General features: G+C 31.0%; 2 protein-coding genes across 2 annotated transcripts in view; one reads left to right on the plus strand and one right to left on the minus strand.

Moving 5' to 3' along the window:
• Positions 1-11319, minus strand: part of LOC126745469 (nonsense-mediated mRNA decay factor SMG8) — a 40893-nt gene extending 29574 nt beyond the window's left edge. The window contains exons 1-4 of the mRNA XM_050453323.1: positions 11118-11319; positions 10921-11053; positions 371-645; positions 95-310 (exon numbers count right to left, since the gene is read on the minus strand). Coding sequence (XP_050309280.1) covers positions 95-310; positions 371-645; positions 10921-11053; positions 11118-11164 — 671 coding nt within the window. The 5' untranslated portion in view covers positions 11165-11319. The remainder of the gene's footprint in view (positions 1-94; positions 311-370; positions 646-10920; positions 11054-11117) is intronic.
• An 8086-nt stretch (positions 11320-19405) lies between these two features.
• LOC126745453 (neuralized-like protein 4) overlaps positions 19406-25830 on the plus strand; it is a 121609-nt gene continuing 115184 nt past the window's right edge. The window contains exon 1 of the mRNA XM_050453311.1: positions 19406-19656. Within this exon, the coding sequence (XP_050309268.1) occupies positions 19501-19656 (156 nt within the window). The 5' untranslated portion in view covers positions 19406-19500. The remainder of the gene's footprint in view (positions 19657-25830) is intronic.

Here is a 25830-nt window from a genome sequence, read left to right on the forward strand (position 1 = left end):
TTACCTGGGAGTTCTGGCATGAAAAAAATAAAAATCTATACAATAACATTTATTTGCATTGAATTGTTCGATAGTAATTATTTATTTTTCTTACCCTGTCGTTGTAATGATTCTGGTCTTCTTCAAAATATGATAAATTTTATCTTCTAAATTATGTTCTAGTTTTTTTAAACTTGTCCTGTTTGAGGTATTCGCTCGTTCAAAATAGAATAATATCCTTGGAGTACAGGGCCTGCCATTCGCCACCCACTCTGGCCCTAATACGTCCAAGTTTTTCAGATTGTCGCATATTTTGTCGAAAAGCTTCTTGCTAGAAGTATAGTTTTTGGTAGTTTGCGTCTTATGTAAATAAATCATATATAATATTTACCTTAATAAATCGAGGGCTTTAAAATATTGAATATAGCTTATGTCAAAAAGGGTTCCAGGGTGAGACAAAACAATAATGTGACTGCAATAGAACAAAAACAGCAGATATCGACAAAATGAACTTTTCACCTCATCATAAGCAACTAAAAAATCTTTATCAAAATCAGAGTTCTTTAATATTCCTAGTTTCTCAATTAAAATATCAGTGTCTAATAAACTATAAAGATGCAGGTATACTATTTGGTGTTCTTCATCATAGGATCCTTTGATGTAAGTCTAAAATAAGTATTTAATATTTTATATAGTACACTTTTTAATACAGTTCAATAACTTAGTGTATTTTTTGTAAAATCTGAATTTTTACTAATTTAGGTAGATCAAGGCATAATAATTAATTAAAAATATCTTAATGACACCTAAAGTAGCTCATTTCATTCTTAAATTCATATTTAAATTTTAATTTTTTATAAAAGCATTAAATATAATAATTCTTTTAACGTTACCAGAACATAATCAAAATGTACAGAAAATTTATGCAAAAACGATTTAAAAAGAAATAACTGTCGCACCATTCCATAATTTTGGGAATGAACTTATACTTTTATAAGGATATTATATTATATATTAAGAGAATTATTATTATTATATTGTATATTAGGAGAACAAAGAATAAAAAGTGCTTTAAATTCTTATAAACTTTTTTTTTTAATTTGTATTATGATTTTTCTATTTGATAATAGAAATAGATTATTTTCTTTTTTCAAAATACTATTTGAATCAAATTACTTAGAAATTTTGAGAAGCAATTCTTAATAAAAGTAAATTAAATGTGTTCTATGAGAAATTTCAAAGAGTTAAAAAATATAAAAATGTTATTAAAATGATTGTTTCACATCCAGAATACACTGATACAACAATTATTGTTGATGAAAATGCATTGAACATGCCATCACAGGGACAGAAATAAATGCTATGTAATAGCATATATCGTCCGTGAGCCTGCAATATCTCCTAACTAGCATTTTCAGCAAAAATGACTTTTAGGCAACCCAACAGTCTACGTTACTGCGCATGAACTCACAATTTCTCTCGACCGTCAAAAATTTTTTTGCGCGTAAAATTGCCTTGTGGCAATATCTCCTAATGAATTGGCACGTTTTTTGGACGCGATTTCTCCTAACTGCAGTGTTTATCCACGCTTTCGAGCAAGAACTTGTTGTCGGCAGATTTGAGCTTCATTTTTCTAGTTTGTGATAATAGTTACTTGTGCAAAAGTGTTTTTTTTAATAAAAATAGGAAGTATTAGTTGTATAGGTAAGTTTTTCCTTTCAATATTAGGAAAATTTAAATACAAAATTAATTAAAATATTTTTTGATGTAGATAGGAGGTTTTGCGTTAGTGATGGGCACAGCCTTCGTGTGTAGTTAGGAGTAATTTTATGTTTTATTTTTTAGGAAAAAATGAGTCGTTCTAAGAAAATTCTGGATTTGGCAAAAAATATAAATTTAATTAGAGATGCGCCCATGGAAGTTGAAGGAATAAATATAGTGGAAAACCCACAAAGTAGTGTCGTTATGTGCTTGGTAAGTAGTACAGTTGTCGGCAAAAAAATCGGAACAATCTAAGAAAAATATTTGAAAATAATTAAAATTACTATAAATTCTATAATAAATTTTTCATGACTTTTTAGATACCGATGAAATGCTTTTAAATAATTCCGGGCCTTATTATGAAGATTTCGCACAAATAACTGATGATGTGCTGCAAAACAGTTATTCCGACATATTCACAGATCCGGTTCTGGATCTGTGAATGGAGGTACCTCTGCAATAGTTAAAATGTTCTTTTGCTTTGAGCTTTAATCTTTGTTACAGAGACACTGCCGCCTGATAACAGTCGTGATTTCTCTAAAGCCACAAATTGCAGTTCTGACAATGCAGGTGACGATTACGTACCTTCAGATATATCATCAACATCTGATGAAAGTGTTTCTGCTGCGAGTTTACTATCAGATAAACATGAAGTCTCAGAAATACAAATCTGCCAAGAAGTTGAGACTGTTGGGAGACATAATGAAGGTAAGTTAGACAAAATAAAATAAGTTTATTTACGTTGACGTTGAGAACGTTTCTGCTGCGAGTTTACTATCAGATAAACATGAAGTCTCAGAAATACAAATCTGCCAAGAAGTTGAGACTGTTGGGAGACATAATGAAGGTAAGTTAGACAAAATAAAATAAGTTTATTTACGTTGACGTTGAGAACGTTTCACTCTTAGGCGTCCAGACAGACGTTGACTCGGACGTTGATATGGTAGAGAATAATCGGAACTTCGAAATAGAGAATGCTGATGCACTGGAAAATCCAGATGGTCAAGAAATCTTCGATGCACCAGGAGAAAGGAAAAGAAGAATAACAGCTGATCAAAGTCAATGGATAAGAGAAAGAAACAAAAATTTACGTGTGCGAGGTGAAAAATACGTCGGATTTTCAAGAGAGAATGGAAAATATCAGCAAAATATAAATAGAGGAGAAAGAAAAGTAAAAAGTGGATGTAATTCAATTTTCTGTAGAAAGTCAAAAGTAAAAAAATGTTTTCAAATTACGGAAGCTCAGAGAGAAGTAATTTTTAATTACTTTTGGAGCGATAAATGTCGTGGGATCAGAAAAAGGTTTACGTTGCTTCAACTGTCGAAAAAATTTCCGTGAAACGTAAAACGCAAGAAAACTCAAGACGACGACAGGGGACTTTTGTGTATTACCTAAATGTTGACAATAAAAAGCTCCAGGTATGTCGCACAATGTTTCTAAACACCCTTGCTCTTGGATACAAAACAGTCCAAGACTGGGTGAACAGTAGTGAATCAAGCATGCACCAGGATGAAGGCTGTAAAATAACTAAAAAGCGAGAAATTGCTTTACGCAGCACTTCAAGTATACAGCACGTTGATACGTTTTTAAATTCCTTACCTAAGCTACCCTCTCACTATAATAGAAAAAAAATCAAAAAAGCTGTTTGGAGCCAGTATTTAAAACAAAACTTGAACTTTTTAAGGTTTATCAAGAGTTTTGCTCAGAAAAAAATGTACCATCAGCCACCAGGAAATAGTTTACGAGGAGATTTAAGGAATTAAATGTATCTATATATACTTTCAAAAAGATAAATGTAACGTTTGTACCTCTTATGAGAAAGGAAATCTAGCAGAAGGTGACTATCAAGAGCATATTCGCAGGAAAGATCGTGCACAGGAGGAAAAACTGAAAGATAAAAGCGAGGCACTTTTAGATAATTGTATCTTAATTTCAATGGATCTGCAAGCAGTCAAATTATCTCCATACTTGCAGGCCAATGCTCTTTACTAAAAGACAAAATTATGTTGCCATAATTTTACTATTTATAACATGAAAACGCATGATGCGTGTTGCTATTGGTTTTCTGAAGACCAAAACAGCGAGTTGAAAGCGTCTACTTTTGTTTCATGCTTGTTGGACTAATTAGAAAAAAAATGTGTTTTAACAAACGTTCCCATCATTATTTATTCGGACGGATGTACGTATCAAAATAGAAACAACATAATGGCGAATGCTCTTTTAAACTTTTCCGTTAAATTTGGAGTGACCATTAACCAAAAATTTTTAGAGTCCGGACATACCTACATGGAGTGTGACTCAGTCCACTCTACAATAGAACGAAAACTGCCAAATCGAGAAATTTATCTTCCTAGCGATTATTTGTCGGTTACTAGAGAAGCACGACGTAATCCTAGACCCTACGAAGCGGTCGAGTTGGATTTTAGTTTTTTTTAGAAACTATTCGCTAGCAGGCCATTTAAGGTATTCTTCCATATGCCCAGGAAAATCTGTAGATAATCCTAAAGTTACTGACATAAAGTGCATAAAATACGATAATCTAATTCAGATTAAAACAGATTTTGATGGTGAATGGCAAACTTTGCCGGTGAGGCCGAAAAATCTTGAGGTAATAATGGAATATCCCAAGATGCATACTCAACAATGTAAAATTCCTGCAAGTAAATTTAAACACTTGCAAGAGTTAAAAAGTGTTTTGCCACGAGATGTCTATCACTTTTATGATAGTCTCCCTCATTTATAGGTCTGATATTTATAAGTTTGTTTTTTGAGTTTCGTTATTAAAAGCACAATATTTTTTAATGTAGAAGAAGTAGTCTATAATGCCATCCAATATTTTTTGGTTCACTTAGTTATTTTGGAAATAAAACTTTTGATTTTTTAGAGAGTAATTTTATTTTATCCCCTTTATTCTTTTGTTTCAAAATATCCTATCTGTCTGTTTTTTCATATCAATAAATCCTATCTTAAAATAAATTACTCAAAAAACTCTTTTATAAAAACAATGTGAGCAGCAAAAATTTGGAGAATTTTAATAAACTAACACAATATCAGTTTTTCGGCTCTTGTGAAAAATCGGGTGAAATTTAGTTAGGAGAAATTGCAGGCTCACAAACGATATGCTTAATATCTAGACCATGCTTTAACAAACAAAAATCTTTCATGTGATATTTACCTTAGTGGCTAATCAAAAAAATAAGAATGTTAAATTAGATCAAAAATGAAGAAAAAAAAGGAAATCTAGAAAAACAAAAAAAAAACAAATTGACACAAAAAAAACATCCTTTGGTAATTTTGGAGAATTAATTCCAGAATCAAGCACTCTGTGTATAAAAAAAAAATAACAAAATAATATAATAACAATAGGTCTGCAGTGCTTTCTAGAAAAAAAAACGTCAATCTAGATATACAGGGGCAAGTTGAATTTTATAACTGACAAAGTTCTGTCAATCATCTCCTCCGTTTTGAAATGGAAGCACTGTATAATACAGTACTGGAATAATTTTGAATATATGAAAACAGTAAAACAAAGAGGTTATTTATATGAAGTATAATCGAAAACAACGAAGTAACGAAACGGAAGGGGAAACAAAATTCAGTATAGCAAAATATGTAAAATAAAAGCCAATAAAATTTCAAAAAACAGTGTTCCAAAAACTGTAGGGGAAAGAAGACTTTATAACAACCATATTAGGCATGAATTCTGGAAATATACATTTGTATTAATATCAATATATTTATTGTAAACTAGCCTAAACCGACAGCTTCAGTCGCGTGGAAATAGAATAAATTATAGACTTTTTGTAAGTAGTACTAAATGAAGCAGCAAAGAAAATGGCGACAAATCTGCGATTAAAGCCATTGCTCTTCAAATTCCATATAAATTAAGTTCTTCATTCGCAACGAAGATTCAATGAGACCCTATCGGCATTTCAGAAAATCATACAAAAAGTGCCAAAAGGTACAAAGAATTTAAAGAGGAGACCAAAAGAATTGCTTATCACAAGTTTATCTCTGACTTACCAAAGAAGATAAGCTACTCAGTTTGGAGTCTAATAATAGTTGTAACAGCAGTGGTCCAGCATGTATTGATCTTCAAACTTTTAATGGTAACAATGAGACTTCCTTGTCAGCAATGCCGGAAATATTATTGAAAAAATCCACGATTCAAATATTGATTATTTCTCTGCACTCCCTATGCCATTATGTGCCAAGTCTTTTTTTTTACCCCATTACTTCCAATGAGCTTAATGAAGCAATAACCAGCTTAAAGCATTCTAGCGCGGTCGATTTTCAACTCACTGTGTTTTAACTCTTCATAGTCTTTTAATACATTGTTCTTGCCCTTCACAATTTATTTTTATATGGTACTGATCCATTGCTTTCCTTCACAACGTACTAATTAATATGTTATTCGCGCCATTTAATAGGTTCTCCATGAACCTTCGACTTTCGTAATGCTTTTAGGACTTTTCAACATAGATGATAGATGTCACATAGGTTTGAGTTTAGTATGTTTTTTAGCATACTATTCGGTCCTTGTCAACAATATAATGTATAATGTACCATGTTACCGATTTTCAAATGGAGCGATAAGGAAACTGTCAAACTACCGGCTCACATCTTTTATAAACCCATTGGAAAGATAGTTCATATATTGATTAATGCTAGACTTCCTAAGTACATAGATCTTTATAACATCTTGCACCTTTCCCAGTTTGGTTTTATCAATTTTTGATTAACAACCCAAACAGTTATTTGTAGATTTACCCTTACTGATAGACATCAATGTACTGAAAAGTATAGTAATATCTCTGGTATTTGTCTTGTAAAGTATGGAATCTCTCAGGGATCTGTCATTGTCCCATATTATTTATACTTTATATCAATGATCTATGTAACATTCTGAAGCCAAATCCCGCATTTTTATTTGCTGATGATATACCATTGCTTTCTCTGAAAGAGTTAAGGAACTACAGATGAGTATGGCCCTTGACATAACGGTCAATAAATAGTTTGAGAAAAATAAACTTAGCTTGAATGAAGGCAAGATTAAGAAGCTGATGTGCTCATATATATGGCTATGCAAAAAAAATCTCTTGAAGCATATTTCTGCTGAGACAGCTTAAAAGGCTTTATGGATATAGGGCGTCTTTTAAGTGCATACTATGCATTTTTTATTCTATAGAGTAATGCCTCTTACTCGATAAGAGTGTTTCAACTCCAGAAGAGAACTGCTGAGTTCTTTACTGTAAGGGAAACCATAGTCCCTTTTTTAGATAAAAATAAAAATCTCAACTATCCCTTGTTTAAACTTATAAAAATAAAGATGCATATAAAAAAGTGTAGCTTTTATTCTTATAACACAAGGCGTCTATGACCAGAGCTCTTTAAATGAGCTTATAGTCTTCGTCAAAGAGTCCTGCGCATCCAAATTTCATCGGTCACTTGGATATGGTTGAGTTGTAACATTATTTAAAACAATAGTGCAACCGCATTTTGACTATTGTGGAACTGTTTTGTATCTAAGGTCCCAAAAACATTCTTAGAAGTTTGCTTTTTGGGTTTAAATCTTATTTATCTAAAAGAAAACAGCATGTGAAGATAAATGGATTTTTATCTTTAAGTATTTAGTGTAACTTCTGGTGTTCCTCAAAAATCACATCTGGGATCTCTTTTGTTTTGTCTATTCATGAATGACTTAATAGATTTAATATCCTTCTTTTCCTTTATACTGCTGTTTGGTGATGACATGAAACTTTAGTCAAATAAATTCTTTACAAGACCTAAATATATTGCAAGCAGGTCTAAACACTATTTTCAATTGGTGTCTTACAAATAACATGACTCTCAATACATCCAAATGATACTTTATGCGCTTCAGCAGTTTAATTTAACCAGTATCTGCTTAATATCACATTAATAAAACTGCTCTTTCTGAAGTATTCACAATCAAATATTTTGGTCTTTCTTTGATACTAAGCCTACATATTTAGAACACTATGAGATTATTGTGGGTAGACCAAATAGAATGCTGGGATTCATTAAAAGGGGTAGTAGAGATTTTAAAAATATACTTGCTGTAAAAAACCTTGTACACATCTCAGACCATTATTTGGTCACCATATTATCAGGCATATGCAAATCATTTAGAGATGGTACAACACAAGTTTTGTAAATATGCCAAGTATAAATTGTGATGCCAAGGTATTTCACTTAATGTTGAACAAACTATGTATGTTTTGCTTTTGATGTACTCAAGGGGTTTATAAAAAGTCCTGAATGTTTCAATTCATTCGGCCTTTATGTTCCAGCCCAGTAGACTGGTAATCATCCTCTTCACATACCTAACTATTGGAATGAGATTAATCCTTAGATTTAATTGAGTTACTCCTATACAGGTGATGCTCAAAGTTTTCAAATGTTTTACAGTAAAACAATGATTATATTTTTGTATTAGGACTTTTATTTATAAGCTTGAAAAAGGTCTAATGCTGGAATATTTTCATGAATTTTTAACATCAAGAACTAATATACAAAATTATTTTACAAGAAACAGCCACCATTTAAATAGAACAAGATATTGCTCTACCATGATGACTTTAGGGCAAAGACTGTCAATGTAACTGTGGGTGTGTGTAGAAGAGTTAGAAATAAAAATTTGAAATACTTATCAGAAACACCTGTCAAATTGCTTAGGTCTTGATTAAGATATGCTTTGTTTTAAGCATTAATGTATTATTTTATTAATTTAAATAGTATTGTTTTTTTTTATATTTTAACCATGACCAACCTTATATGTTCTTGTTAATAAGTCATAAATTTATACTAGTATATATTTTTGTCGATTTAGTTTTGTTTGTTTTTGATTCTTAATTCAGTTAACAACTTGTAGGCATCTATTTTTAAATTTATTGAACCATTACCCTTGTGCATATAAATTCAATCTTAATTCCAATGACTTGTATAGGATTGTAAAGTTACAAGCACCAATAACATATTTATCTATATGTTTCATGTTTTCTGGTTTAATAATTTTTGAGTTATTAGAATATGCTCTTCATTCAGCCTTCATGTACTTTATGAGTAAATGATATTTGATCCGTATGATGTCAAGTTTAGTTTGACTAAACATACTTTAAGTGTTCCACCAATCAGACATGTAACCAAAAAATGCATTTTTTTCATAAGTATTTTTTTGTGATGTTTGTTTTTTTGGTTTGGTCAGAAATGAGTGGTGGGAACATTGATGCAAGCCAACAGTGGGAAAATGTTTACTTTATCATAGATGGATGTAACTCACTTGGGTTTTTTGTGTTAATGTAAATTAATGTCAGGGAAAGATAGCATCTAATCAGAAAATACATGCATATTGATTATGGAAATGGCATTTTGTAGCCACGAAAATTCAGCAAAGTTTTAAAGGTTCCCAGAAATATGTTTTTTTTAGACTTCAATGTGGGTCTTTACCCAGTGACTTGGTATCAAGTTTAAATTTTTTCTTAAATGTAGAAGTGAAGTATAGCGGGTTAAGGACAGAAATCAAACCTCAAGATTTAAAATTAGCCGACGTTTCGACGTTTATTTACGTCTTTTTCAAGGCCGAAAAAGATACAATTGGTACAAAATGGTGAAAGCAATAGTTATTGATACAATAGTTAAGAAACCACCCAAAAAAAAACACAAATAAACGGAGACTAAAGCATCAAAGTTAAAATTAAGAGGACTTACCAAATTTACATTAGAGGTTTATGTAACAACTAAAACCTAGTGACATCTCCATCATACATACACCACAGATACAATCGTTATACATTAAAATAAGCCGCACAACCACTAAGTAAAACCAAAAAAGAAAAAAAAAAAAAAAAAACACACAGCATAAATAAACTAAAATTGGCTTATGTCACAGATTGATTCACAATAAATAAGTAGTACATATAGTAATTATACTAAATAATGGCACCTTCTAAATCCGTGTTTAGCAGTAATTGTACGCAGAATTTGTTGTTATAAAGCAGAAATGATACACATTCTTTTTATGTCTGTAAAATAGGTTTAATATTACCTGGGCTCGTTGAAAAGTTAACCACTTAACAGTTTGGATTTATACAGCTTTAAGATGTGATTATATTGTGTACTTAAGCCCTGAGTATAGGTTCGGTGATTAACAGAATTATGTAATTGGATGTGTATCATTTCACTGATATTGCGTTTAAGATAGTGCCTCTCTCTATCAACTATGCTAACATCATCAAAATTGAAGTTATGCCCTGTGGAAAAGTGATGTTGTGCTAAAGTGGTCTTATCTTTTTTGTTCATATTTATGACTCTACAATCATATTGATGCTGATATAGTCTGTTCTTTAAATGCTGCCTAGTGATACCTATATAACACTGTTCACAATTACGACAAGGTATACAGTATACCAAACCTGAGCTTAACTCAAGGGGGGTACGATCTTTTAATTCGGAAAACAATACACTGCCTGAGTTTATGTTGTAAAAAGCCAGTTTAAAATTGTAATTTTTTTCCCGGATGTGTCGTTGGATTTGTTCTGAAAATGATTTTACATATGGAAATCTAAAATATTTTGTTTCTTTACTCCTTATCAGTTGTGTATCTGTTAATAACTCTATTTACCAATGTTGTGGGGTAATTGTTCTCTCTTAACAAACCTTTAATTTTCATTGTATTAGATTCATGATACTTCGGGCTACTCAATTTATAAGATTTAAACAATAGGTTTTTAATAATTCCTATTTTGTTTGACATTGAATGTGATGATAGGTAAATTACTCTGCCTGAAGATGAAGGTTTTGTGTACCAATTAGTTGTTTAAGTCCCATCGGTGTTCCGTTCTACCATAATATCCAAAAATGGTATACAATTATTATTTTCTCATTCCATGGTAAACTTAAGCTTGTCATGATAATCATTAAAATGATTTCTTGTTTTCATCATTGAATCATCATTGAATCATTTTTGTACCATGTTTTTCTTAAATAATAATTAAATGGATACACAATTAATAATATACATCTATTAATTTAGGTATTTAGTTAGTTATGCTATTGAAAATATTAAAAATTAGTGTTTGTAATTTTTTAAATTATACAATTCTTGAATTATTTTTTGTTTGATGCTCTTATTTTTATTATTGCTTTAAAGAACTTACTTTATCTGGGCTATGATTGCCTAAAGGAAAAATTCTGCCGATTGATTTCAATTTCAAACCCAATGTATTAAGAGAACTTTTTCCAACAATAGACACAATTACTACTTTATTTGAATTAATTCCCTTGTTGTCCCTGAAAAAGAAAGTTTTTTTTTTATTTTTAATAAACACAATTATAATAATTTGGAAAAACTTACAATAAATGGTTCAGATTAGGAAATTCAAAGGTATTTTTGAGTTTCATGTTGGATCGCAGGTTATTTTAAAATAACGGTTGACTTTATTAAAAACTATGTTGAAGCCACTTCTTTAAATAAATTGAAAATTAATATGTTCATGTATGTTTACTTTTTTAACTTTGTTGACAAATTTCCCCATATACATACGAATTAGTTTACATTTTCCTATATGCCCTAACCCTAACTACTGAGTCAACTGTCAAACAACTTTGTAAAGCCTCGTTTTCACGACTGCTGAATGTAATGTTGCCGGCTACGCAGAAAAAAAATAGAAATTTGAAATTCATATATTTTCATAAACTATCATATATTTTCGGTATATTTCGGTATTTTTGACCAAAAAACCAAATGTGCTACAAATTTAATAATAGTAAGTGTGATATTTTGTAGGGATAATTGGTCAATACTGTCAATAGGATAAGTGCTAAAGGAAGCCATTTGTTTGTTGCAAACTTTTCGAATTATATTTAATGCATCTTCAGAACTCTAAAATAGATAGAAAAAAGAGCCTTATATATCTTTTAATCAAATAATTGTTACAAAAAAATAGCATTTCTTAGTAAATATATATCTATGTAAATATGCATGTTATAGAGGTTCAATAAAAAAATAAGAAAAGATAAAAATTGTAAAAAACAAGTATCAATCACCACTTTAGACACAAAATATTGGGAGTAAACTGATTAACCAAGTTATACTTTTCTTACGTTAAACTTACATAAAAAATAACACACGACTTTGGTGAATTTCATGTTCTGTGACCCGAAATCTCCATTGACAATGAAAGGTGTAAAATGTACATAAGGATGACCAAGAAAGAATTTGACGTGCTTTACAACTTATTAGAAACTAAAACAAAATGCAAAACACAAGTACTTATTTTTAATATTGTTATAAAGCTAATGAATTTAAATTATCTTGTGGGTTGGAATTGGTGGTTCCTTCAGTATCTTCCAAATAATGGGATATGGGTTGTAAATTTTCGTCAATGTGAGGGAAATAATGCTCTGATGATGGCGACTGTATCAAAGATTCAGATTCAATCGAGTAGGAATTTGCCGAGGAAATTGTTAATACCTATTTTAATTGACTGGTAGTTTTGACAAGCATGGTTGTCAGTTTGATTGATTCTGAGCGTTTCAATTTGAAAAGAGCAAAGTTTCCATTACGTAATGCCTTTCACATTTACCCATAGGGAGTATGCTGACATGATATTCGTGTATAGTTTTTGTGATGGTAGCACATTACGTGCTGTTAATGAATACCGACGTCGTTTTACAAATCGAAGAATTCCTAATCGAAAAGTTTTTCAGACAGTTTTTGCAAATCTCAGGAAATAGAAATGTTTCCAAGCGTAAGAATTCATTCTAAACGAGAGGCGAAACTAAATGTGGAAAATGGAGAAAATGTTCTGGATATGGCTGAAGAGAATCCGGCTGTTAGTACGAGGCGGATTACAAAAGAACTTCGATTAGCATCACATGTGGACGTTTGGAAGACACTTTCGAAGAAAAGGTTTTAAGCCTTTTCATATTCAACCGGTTCAACATCTTCAAGAGGGTGATTATGGCTTAAGGGTTGAATTTTGCGAATGCATCCAACAAAATCGGGCCTACATAAATACATTTTATTTAGCGATGAAGCTTTTTTTTTAACGAAACATTCAACATCGCTTCAGTTTTAACGTGTGGTGTGGAATGCTGAACGACCAGTTATTTGGTTTTTTTGTATTAGATGAGCGTCTTACTGCAAAAATATATTTATGCTTTTTGGAAGACACACATGTTGGATAATATAGACACCGAATGTATTTTCAACACGATAAAGCTCGCCTCATTGTAGTCTCCTAGTGCGTAATTTCTTAGACAATCGTTTTCCTGGTCGTTGGATTGACAGCGGAGGACCTCAAGCTTTACCACCGAGGTCACCAGACTTGAATCCACTGGATTATTGCTTGCCTCTGGGGGTGGATGAAAGCTCTAGTGTACGAAACACCAGTAGAAACTGGAGAAGGACTCCACAATCAAATTTTCAATGCTTTAAATATTATTGGAAACAATCCCCAAGCAATTAAACGTGCAACACGAGCGCGTGCTGTGTAACAAACGTGCTGCAGCTTGCTTTGAAGTTGGTGGGGGTATTTTCGGAAACATCTTAAATTAGTGAAATTTTGTTTTTTTAGTAATTGTTTTTCTTTTAAAATAAAAAATCTTACAAAAAAGCTTTAGAACTGATTATTTCAGTGTTCAGTTTTCTTAAATTTTACAACAGTTTGAATCAAGTAGTTTATTCTTCATTCTATTTCAAATTTTCATTAAACTTTAAACTTTAACTTAATTTCGCTTGCATTTCGTACTGAGAAAAAGCTGGCCAGCTAACGCGAGTGAAAAACTGTAATCGAGAGAAAACCAGGTAAGGTCTCACAACCATTAATTGTCAAAAAAGAATAAATACAGTCCACTTTTCTCAACAGTGAGCTTTCGATACAGTACTTTCTTCGCAAAAATAAAAATCAAATAGACATTGGTTGACACATGAAACAGACAAAAGGATGAGAATCGGATTAAAACATATGGGTTAATTGATCTTATTTTGACCTTCTGTTCCCAAAATATTTCCCTTTCCTCCCGAAACACCTTGTATATATATTTTCTTTTTGCTTTTTTAAACTTTAAGAATTTTTACGATGTTACTTAAAAGACCTGGTGTTAGAGACGCCGTAGATTTTATTAGTATTTTTAATTATGGCATATTTTCTATATTATGGGTCAATAATTGTTTAGTCTGTATTTCACGGGTATACCGTCAAAGCCGCTGCCTCATAAGCAGAATTTTATTTAATGTTTTAACGATAAGAAAACGAAATAAAGAACTGTTTTGTTCGGAAAAGGGCTTTGAGATTTCATATCGAATAGATTTTTTAGTATTTTTGTAGTCGGTCAAGAGTACACATTAATTTTATAGAACACTTTTTATGTATCTTTTTTCGGTCCGGGTTTTTTTTGTTTTTAATTTCGCTAGTGTAGGGCATTTTGGGTAAATCTCTCAGACAATTAAAACAATAAATTTTCGTCAGAATGGTTTATTTAAAATTAAATGAGAGATATATATATAAAGCGGATGACAAATTAAAGTAGGTATAACAGCTTGCGGACCGAATAGACGGTTTTAAAATTTATTCAACTACCAACTATAGTGAAATACAAAGAACAACTAAACTCAATCCTTTTAATTAAAGACGGTGTTAACTTTTGTAATAATCCCTTGTTTAAATAAAGCATCTTAGTGACGCTTACCGTTATCGAACCGTCGTAACCATCTAAAGCGGATAGCTTTCCGTTGGCGCGACACCTGGGATGGCTGAGGCCTCCCATGGGATGATGACTCCTTAACGCCTCAGATTTCCCAATGATGTCTCAACGATTAGGACTTAGTCTCATGCTGGAGGAGGAACTTGGTACCCCTAAGCAAAACCGTATGTCAGTGTGGTTGTAACTTTATCCAAAGCATCAGGGATGGTAAGCTGGCTGGCAGTGCCTAGCTAATAAAAGACGCCAGATCTCAGACAGCACACATTATATCTGGCAAAAGCCACACTAAGTCGGAAAATCGGAAAAACACAACGTAAGAAAAACGATATTTAACTTAAATTCGAGTCACCAATTTTGTAGACTCCCTTTTAAAAGGCGTAAAAATAAAATCACAAACACCAAAATAGGGACATAGTTGCTGTTTGAACGTCTACTTTTAGTACCCCCTTTTAGTGATTGCGACGATTCCTCCACCTGACACCGTTGGAACTTATGAAGGTCCGGAGTAGGAAACAGCGCGGTAAATTGTTATCTAACTACCTTAACCTCTACCTTTACCTAAACAGCTTAAAGAAACAATAAAATGTATTACCTAATATCTTACATTATAATTTTAACTTTTGGAAAACTATTCTTAATCCCAAAAACCCTTAACAGTTATCAATTAAAATTTAAATCACTAGTCCTGAGATCTCAAAGTGCAGCATTCATCATAATCGCACGCGCATCCATTCTATACCTCAGGTCAATCATGCAGCAAAAGTTCCAATAACCAGTAAATAGCTTATAGAGTTAAGTATTAATTTTTTGTTGGCCCGTACTTCACAGGTTTGGGACGAGAGGTGCGGTGCGGCGCATAAGCAATATAAATAATTTATTTAATGATAAGATTCATAAAAAAAATAAATTCATTTATATAAAGAAAAGGATAGTGTAATTTATGCGGAATGCTCAGGGGGATTGTTGGACAAAATGATACATTATGGGAAAATATTCATGGATTGGCACCGTCTGCCAGTATATGAAGATCTGACCGTTTCACGTTGCTACAGGTGCCAGGGTTTTCAGCATAAAAGCACCAAATGCACCACAAACGAAGTGTGTGGAAAATGTGCTGGAAACCATGCACACGCGAATGTAACCAACAGTTAAAACTATGTATAAATTGTACGGTTGCTAACCAGAAATACAAGCTTAAACTCAAAACGGATCACTCAGCTCTCGACCAGGAATGCCCAACTTTGAAATATCAAATAGGAATTTTGAGAAGTAAAATTGACTATTCATAAATAAATGGTACTTAACAACCAAGATGCTATTTTAGAGGAACTAAGTATGGAAAGTGACATTCAAGGGGAAATGGTGGACGAAAAGAGGTTAGAATGTCTTAAAAATAAAAAATGTTTAATAAGTTTAATTCATTTTAATATTAGAAGCCTATATAGGAATATTGACAACCTAATTACTTTTTTAGAAACTTATAAATTGCAAAATATAGATGTCATTGTACTAACTGAAACCTATCAAATCGCAACAGTAGACCATTGTAACATTCCGGGGTATAATGTTTTTTATAATGAAGCAAACTACAATAAAAATGATGGTGTGGTTATACTTGTCAAAGAACATTTCAATGTGGAGTTTTCTTTCACTCTATTGCCGAATTCTATGGCAACAGTAAGCCGAATAAATTTTGAAATAAATGGTTATTCTATTGGCCTAACAGCAACATATAAACCACCCCCTATTCCTAAGTCTAATTTTATAAGTGATTTACACTGTTTTCTGGAAATAATAAAATTTTCGAACATAGAGATTTTTGTGGGAGACATTAATATAAATTTATTAGAAAAAGATGATAACCAAGTAGCAAGTTATCATGCTATGATGAATGCTCTTGGTTTTCAGTCATACGTTAATTCAGTAACAAGAAATATTTCAAAAAGTTGCCTTGATCATTTGTTTATAAATCAAAAATTAAAGTCCAATATATTATGTTTTGAATCTTATATTATAGAAGAGGACATCACAGATCATAGCCCAATAATGCTTCATATAAGCCAAAAAGAACCAAAGGAAAATTTAACATCAACACAGAAAAAAAGAAGTAAAATTGATATCTCAAAATTTAAACAGCTTCTACAGAATTTTGATTGGTCAATTGTATTAAATGAAAATAACTCTGAAATTGCTACAAACATTTTTTTAGAAAAATACCAACAGTTGTTAGCAGATGCAACAAAAACTTACATTCTAAAAAATCCAAAATACAAAAAAATTAAAGCATGGATTACTAATGGTATTATTACCTCAATCAGAACAAGGGATAAAATGAAGAAAAAATTATCAAAAAATTATTGTCCCATTCTAGAAAAAACATATAAAGACTACAGAAATAATTTAAACAAACTTATACATAAACAAAAAAATCAATATTACAAAAATCAAATAGAAATTAACAAAAATAACATGAAAAAACTTTACGAAATAATCAAAGATGCCACTTATGAAAATTGTAATAACAAAGACACTTTTCTAAATATAAAGAATAAAAGTAATGCAAATTTCAGTAGTCCACTTGAGGCATCTAATTATTGTAATGAGTACTACATTAATATAGGGGTTGACATGGAAAAAGCAATTCCACCACCACAATATGTTCAACAATTGGAGCCTCCAATAACAAACTCCGTTTACCTAATCCCAATAACAAAAAATGAACTAATAAAATACATCTCAGAACTAAAAACGAATAGCTCCCCTGGACATGATGGTATAAGGGCCGATCTAATAAAAAAGACCCATTTAGAAATTATAAACCCACTTTTACATATACTAAATTTAATTTTAGAAACAGGTGAAATACCTTCACAATTTAAAATTACAATTGTAACTCCCATTCACAAAAAAGGTACCAAAACCTTAATAAATAATTATCGACCTGTCAGCCTCATTAGTAACTTTTCAAACATTTGTGAAAATTGCATAAAACATAGAATAATAAACTTTTTTAAACTAAACAATGTTTTATCCACAAACCAATTTGGATTTGTTGAGGCATGTAGTACAGAAGATGCGATGCATAGGTTAATAACTGAGGTTGTAAATAATTTAAACTCAAATAAAAGGTGTTTAGCGGTATTTTTGGATCTTGCCAAGGCATTTGATACCGTCCCTCATAGGGATTTTCTCAATGTACTTGAAAGATATGGAATAAGGGGAAGAGCCCTTCAGCTCTTCTCTAGTTATCTGTCGGAGCGGTATCAGATGGTAAGGCTAAATAATGTGTTGAGTGAAAAACGAAAAATAAAAATTGGCATTCCTCAAGGAACGGTCTTAGGCCCGATATTATTTATAACATATTTAAACTCCCTTTTAAAATTACAGATTGATGGGTTAACAGTATCTTATGCTGATGACATGGCAATTGTTGCATAAGGGACAAATCCATGAACATATTGGTAGAAATAAAAAACTGGCTAGAAACTTCTAAACTAACTTTGAATTTAACAAAAACTAATTACATAGCTTTTTCTTTGACTAGTGTAAATAGACCTGAGTATACCTCGATTTTATTTAATGATGATTGCATTAAGGAGACCTCATCTACAAAATATCTCGGTATTATAATCGACAAAAATTTAAAGTGGAAAACACATATTGATCATGTCTCCAACAAAGTCCGAAAACTTGTTCATAAATTTTACTTGCTAAGAGAATTTTTGACTAAAAAAACACTCACTATCATTTATAAAGCATTTGTAGAGACAATTTTAAAATACGGAATACTGGTGTGGGGAGGACTTTATAATAACAGCTTATATAAGTTAAATATAATACAGAAGTACATTTTAAAAATAATTCTTAAGAAAAACCGTTTATATCCTTCTCATTTGCTTTTTAATAAAGATATTCTAGATATTAGATCGTTATATATACTTACAACATGTTCCTATATACACACTCAACATAACTTAAAGATTTTGATAGATCATTCCTATGAAACAAGAGCTAGATATCACGAGCACATAAAAATTTCGACAAGTTTAAATAATCTTAATCTGAGGTATATAAACTACTTTGGCCCAAAACTTTATAACTTATTACCAAGAGAGGTAAAAATATGTTCTAGAATGAAAAGATTTAAATTACTAACAAAGAATGTAATCTTTGAAAATCACCATCAATTTGTAAGGATTTTTAACTAGTTTTTGTGATTTTATGTCTATTTGGGTAGATTTAGGAGATCTATGATGTTAACATTACTAATCTTTTGATTGTATATGCAAATTGTTATAGTAGAATTGTTTTTGTTTTGGTTTTCACGGTGTAGAATAATATTACAAATAAATGTAACAAATTATTAGAAAACTTTACTACGCACATACAGATGTTTTTACATCTAGGTGTTGAGTACTAAGACTTGTATTAGATATAGCTATAGTTTAATTTTTGAAATAATTAAATAATATCATTCTATTGTAATAACTGATATATTGTGAAATAAATATATTTTCTAGAAGAAGTTTCTTCTAGGAAACAAACAAAAAAAAAATAACTATTTAAAGACAATTATTTTGACCCATTACAAATTCCCCCCTACCTTTAAAAGATTTTAGCCGAAATCTTTAAAGCTTATTTTCATCCTTCATTTCGGGAGGGTGAGTCGCTAAATCCTTAATATGCCATACCCCACTATAGCTCCCCTAAGAATCTTTCAGTTCATATGTCCAGGGTGACAACTTTTTTCATAACAATATGTACGGCTCTATTTAAAATAACGTGATAGATATTTCTAGAACACGTGTTAACACGACACGTGTTAATAGTGTGTTTGTACCTTAATAAGCATGTTCGGACACGCTCAATGTTTATTGACGTTTAAGTCTCTAGTGACCTTACAAATCAGCTGCTCTGTTTTATTTTGGTTTTGTTTGTGTTAACCAAAAAATCAATAATTTTGTTCCTGTTTTTTGTTCTGACAATATTTTCCTAAAATGTATTTGTATATTTAGTGTTTCCTCCCAAAAATGGCTTATTTTCACTACCGTTGCGGAGAGAGGATCACCTTAATTAATGAAAACACCACAGCAATTCGTAATGATAGCGAGTTTGATCATGGGCTAGTCATTACTGCTGAGCCCTTGATGAATGATATTCTGTTTGAAGTTATTATTGATAGAAAGGTATTATTGCATTTAAAACATTTGTTATTCAAATTTAAAACATGCTTTATTATCATAAATACATGGCATTTGGTGATAAAGCTTCTTTTAATATAAAATAGCAATATAAATTGACATATTACTAATATGTAATTAAAAGAAAAAACACAATAGTAGGTTCAACATACTAGTATAACACAATATTTAATTTATAATTCAAGATGAAATGAGTTAAAATTTTATTAGAGTAACATCACAAATTCTAACCTTAGCATGTTTACTAAAATCTAATTATATACTATTGGCCTATTCCCAATTATCTTCAAAAAACTGTTCGGCTATAAAAATACTTGCCTTAAGAAGTTTCATTAAGGACTTTTTAAAGCAAGAAGCACCTTTATGCAAGGAAAGTATGTAAGGAAATTCCATGTTAGTTCATGGTTCTAGTTGACTCTAGGTATCTCCGATTTTTTACATTTTTGAATATGAAATAGTAAGCTAATCTCCTTTGGACTATTTTAAGTTAAAAAAAATAGAGGATGAATAATATTTTCTTTAATAAAATAATACAAAAAGAAAAAAAAAACATGACAATGTGCACTAGGGCGGAGCAATGGTTATAGGTAAAAAAAAAAAATCCTTTTTTTATTTAGCCTGGGTTCGGAATAATTGCCTTTTAGTTAGTTAAGTAAATTGGTGAATTTTTGTCAAAAAATATTTGGTCCTTCAGGTTCCTTTTTTTATTTTAAAATCGCGAAAAATCTAAAAAAATGCAATTTTTGTTGCAGCTCTTTGCTTGCTTTTTTTTAAATAAAAAATAATAATTTTATTAATTTAAAAAAAAACAACCCAGAATCCACCACGAGGAGGTGGCTGCAAAGCGGATTCCACCCCCTCCCATCGTCCCATCAGTCTAAAAACCTACTACCAAGTAAATGGGGTATAGCTTTTCTAGAAGCAATTTTTGCTCGAATAAAGCCATCTCTAGCCGTATTTCCACATACTGATCTAGACGCTTCAGTCACCATCTTAATATGTCGTTCGACTGTCTGAGTGTGGCAAGGGAAATTTAGAATTTCTATGGTATCAGGAACATTAGCAACCATTTCTCTAAGATTCATTTCTGACATGCCTTTTGTCAATGGAGGTTCCGTAACTTCATCTGATCAATATCAAGTCAATCAATAAGCTCTGTATAATCGGTAGCATCAAAGTTCAGTTTTGGCACTTTAAAATCACGAAGCTGGTGATTAGTTTTAGAACTACGACATTTTAAAATTCGGCGCCAACTCTCTAATGTGCTTTCTGTCATCTCCCAGCATTGCAATTAAAATGTTTTTCTGAATGGGCAAAAAATGTGTTTCTTTGGATAACTTTATTTACAATGTTTTTAAATGTTGTCGGTAAATATTGAGAAGCTTGAATTAAATGGAATAAATGTTTGGGTCCATACTTACAAGCAGTTTGGTGCTTTATCATGAACCAGGTTGAAGCATATACCTTAACAACAAACTCGGCTAATATATTTAATTCAGTTGATGGTTGTTCTATTGTAACATACAGTCTTAATATTCTGTTAGCTGTTGTCAACCATTGTGCATGGGACATCTTTCTTGGTTGTTTAGCGCTCAACTGAGAGGAAATCTTACCCTCTCCTATTGCTAAAACCATTTCATATAAGTACTTTTGGTCTGTACTTAAATCGGTAAAATTTATTGGAGGCAATTTGAAATCAGGTTTAATAATCCGAAATGGCACAACTGGATTTTTTTCACAATTACCTAGCTGCTTTCCTATGGGACCAGTAAATCCTCTAGGATCATTGGTCTTACCATCTATTTCTAGAACTAAGTGACGAAGGGGAAGTTCATTACAGTGAAACAGACATATAAACCAATGAACTGGTTTTCCGAAGCATACTTCTAACTGTTTTATAACACATTTTGCGTAAACTAATTCGGTAAATTAAATTACTAAAACAAAAGCCTCCTACGCGCGCCTTCCCCTTCCACGACAAAGTAAACAAAGACGGTATTGATCAGACAAGTCAGTGCTGGTTTGTTCATGAAAATATTACATGAAAATAGGAATCTGAAAATATTTTCGCGAAGCTTTTTTTTTTTTTAAAGGTATTTGACGATTATTTTGTACCTATTGTGCACTCAGGGATGCCCAAAATCCAAAAAATCATTAAATAAAAAAATATTTAAAAAATGGGATTTTTCAAAGTTTTTTAAATTTTTGCATTCAAAAAGGAACCTGAAGACGTCATCGCACAATGAAATTTTTTTTTTTAATTAAATTATAACCTTAAAAGGCAACTATCCAACACCCAGGGATAAGATGTTTTTTTTTATTAAAATAATTATTTAATTTTAATTAATTTAAAAAAATTATTTAATTTTAATGAAATTATGCATACAAAATGACCAAAAAAAGAAACTTAAAAAAAAGTAAAAAATCTTACTTAAAAATCAAATGGCAAAAACTGGCTAGAGGATGTTATACCGTTAGAGTGGTTCAAATGAACTGGGATTGAAATCTGCAAAATCAGTCTATTTTTCTTTGATTGAAAGTCACCTATGGCATGGAATAGCATTTTGGGATTGCTGTAGTCAAGGACAAACATTAAAATCACATAATTACAAAACTAGGATAATTGTTATGTCAAGGACAATATTAATATAATGTTAATAATGTTTGTATAGACCCTGCTTAGTCCCTTCTCATGCATCTTAATATGCCCTTTTATTTATTGTTGACATTTTGACTTTTGACCTTGCCAGTAGCACGATAGCTGTTATATGTTGTGACGAAAACCCTCATTATCCCTGAAGATGGACATCTTATATGTCCGAAACATGTAGGATAGATGATTTTTAAATAAATTTAGTGGAGGATGACAGAAACAATTTTAGTTACCCTTTGAATAAATAATACATTATAGGTGTCTTTGGTATGCTTTTTACATGAAAATAAGGGACCTAATTACAAGAAAAAGTAAAAAAAAAAATGTTATGTTATATAAACAATTTCCTTTTTGTCTGGTATTAAAATGTTTTGACAATTATTTTCAAGATACAATTTATTTATTAGGAAAGCAGACTCAACAATAAACAAGCAACACAAGGAAAGGATCTTTAAATCTTTAAATATGGGTCTACATGAGTCCTCTGGAGATTTATGGCATATATATCCAATGGCTCTTTTTTGCAAAACAAATACAGAGTTGAAAAGACCTTGACTACAGCAATCCCAAAATGCTATTTCATGCCATAGATCAAAGAAAAATAGACCGATTTTGCAGATTTTAACCTCAGTTGATTTGAAACCACTCTAACAGTTTAACATTCTCTAGCCAGTTTTTGCCATTTAATTTTTAAGTAAATGGTATATTTGGCTTTTTATTCTCCTTTTTGTTATTTTTTTATTGTAATTGGCCTTGATGCTTAAATTTTTTTTAAATCAACAAAAAAAAACAGTGAATATTAATCAAATTCTTTAATTTCCAAAAACACAAATCATTTATTTTATTAAATTGAGGCTTAGTATAATTACTACTCATCAGCTTCAGATATCTAAAAAATAAAAATTTGAACAGTTGGCTTGAACGGTAAGGTTAAATACTCATGCTGATACATTTCAGGAATAACTCCCTTAGTGCATAATAATACATAATGTTTGCAGCTCTTGATATTTTTCCGTTGATATGGCAAGCTTTGTAAGCCCTGGATAAATTACCGAAACTGTTTGGATTCGGTTGTCTGCCAATTTTTTTCATCGAAATTTTGTCTGGCAATTGGGAACTGCTTGAAGAAGTTGAAGCATATACATAATTAGGTTTTTCCATTTTAAAAATGTATGACGTACATACTTTATAAGGTGTGTATTTATGACATTTCTGATTAATGTTGGCCATTCAGATGGTGCCCAAATTACTTTATTCTTAAGACAATTCTCAATTGTCGCATATACTGAGTCCACTGGCATATCGCTATGTCCCGGTAGTAGAAAGTTTAAAGCAACAGTTTTTATCTTTTTTAATTTCTTCATAAACCTAAATAATGGCTGAAACCATCTGGTAACAATATATTCTGTACTGTGTCATTTCTTTCGTCAACAGTCCCTAAATATTTAACAACAATAGAACAGATTTTGTTTGCTGCTCTTTTACCCTCCGACTTTTCCCACAAAAAACAATCAACATTTTTAGTTCCACTTTCATTGAAGGTTAGGTTGTAAATTGCATATTTACTAGTAAATCCAAGTAGAAAATTGTCGCTATGGGGGGAATTAAGTTCCTTTTGCATGTCAAAGGATACACATAAAGTGGAACTCCCTAATGACTTAGATAAAACTTGATCCTGTGGAACTTTTTCATGACCCCCTGTTTCTCTATTAAGTGTTCTATACTTTTCTGTATCATCTTTAGAATGAGGGCCTATTAACCTATTAAAAATTTCACATTTATGCACTTATCTTTCCTTTTTATTTGGAATGCTATTTTAAACTCTTTATGAAAGATTGATTTAAAAACTTTCAGCCTTATATATTCCATGCAGATTTGAAATATTTTTAACTTCACTGGGTAAATACTTTGGGGTTGAATATTTTCTACAGTAATGGAATTATTTCCATCTTGTTGGTTAGCAGGTTTCCTTCATCATTTTTTACAGTAGTACATGATTTGTACATTGTTTTGTAAGTTCTCTAGAATTCTATATTCATGCTCTCTTTCCTTTCTTCTTAAAATTTTATAGGCTCTCATTCTCTCCTATTTATATTCTTCCTTATTTTGCACATTTGCTTCTTGTATCATTTTTTGTTGGGCCCAATTTCTTGACATTAGAGTTTGCCATTGTTTTCTTTAATATTTACATAATTATGGTTGATTGAATAAAAGACATTTATTATTAATTAATATATTTCAATAAAGTAAAAAAAAATAGTTTTAATATCTGGTAGACTGAAAAGCTTTTTTTTGCTGAACTGTATTAAGCTCAAACGCTTTATTTTGATGTCAAGTATGTCATCTATGTCCTGTATAGTTTTTATTATTAACTTACAGTTACACTTACTAGCTGCCAATAAGTGGTCAAACATTTTGGTTGTTTATTTTTTAATATGCCCAATGTAAAACTGCATTTTTTTTAAATATAAAATTCACCTTTATATAATATTTATTACTCGATACAAACCACTTTATTCTAAGTAAATTTTTCATCCATATTTTTTATTGTTATTGTTATTTTTATTACTAACTTCTTTACACTTTATAGATCACTTTCTGATTGCGACTGGTCTATGGTGTTTAAATAACCTAATATACCAATTTCTGGACATTTCAATTCCAAAAACAAAGATAAAATCCAACACTGCAGGGAAATTTCCAATATGGTTCTCTCTTGATTTAAAACATAAAATTAAAAAGAAAAATAAGCTTCACTGTCAGTTGAGTAAGCAAGTGAGCCCAGAATGCGTTGAATATCAGCACCTTAGAGCTGAAATAAAAAATCAATCAAAACAAAATATGAATATAATTTGTACAAAACTTCAATTGAAAAATATTTAGCTGCTGATCCAAGGGCATTTTGGGCTTTCTTTAAATCTAAAGCTAGGAGTGCAGGTATACCAGTGGCCATGACCTTAAATAATGTCAATTTCAATAAACCCCTTGATATTGCAAATGCTTTTACCCAATATTTTGAGTCTGAGTATAGCACAGCTGGCTGTTCCGATCATCACATAAATAATAAAGAGTGGGGCACTTTTGTTTTCAAAAAAATTTATGAGAGTTATGTAATAAATGCTATTAAGAAACTTAAACCTAAAAAATCTACCGGCACAGATGAAATTCCTTCTTATATCTATAAAGGTTGTGCTGAGCTTTTAATAAAACCTCTAGTGTATCTTTTCAACATGTCAATTGAACAGGAATCCTTTCCAGATATTTTGAAGTTATCAATAATCTCACCAATTCATAAAAAAGACAAGAAAAATGATATCAAATTATAGGCCTATTCATCTCTTAAATTGTCTATCTAAAATTTTTGAAAATATTCTCTATAATAATTTGTATGAATATGTTAAACATAAAATTAATAAGTGTCAGCATGGTTTTGTTAATGATAAATCCACAGTGACAAATCTGTGTATCCTCTCAGAACAAATCTCTAAGGCAATTGAGTCTAAGGA

Source organism: Anthonomus grandis, chromosome 16, assembly GCF_022605725.1.
Source record: "Anthonomus grandis grandis chromosome 16, icAntGran1.3, whole genome shotgun sequence".
Taxonomy (NCBI): Eukaryota; Metazoa; Arthropoda; class Insecta; order Coleoptera; family Curculionidae; genus Anthonomus; species Anthonomus grandis.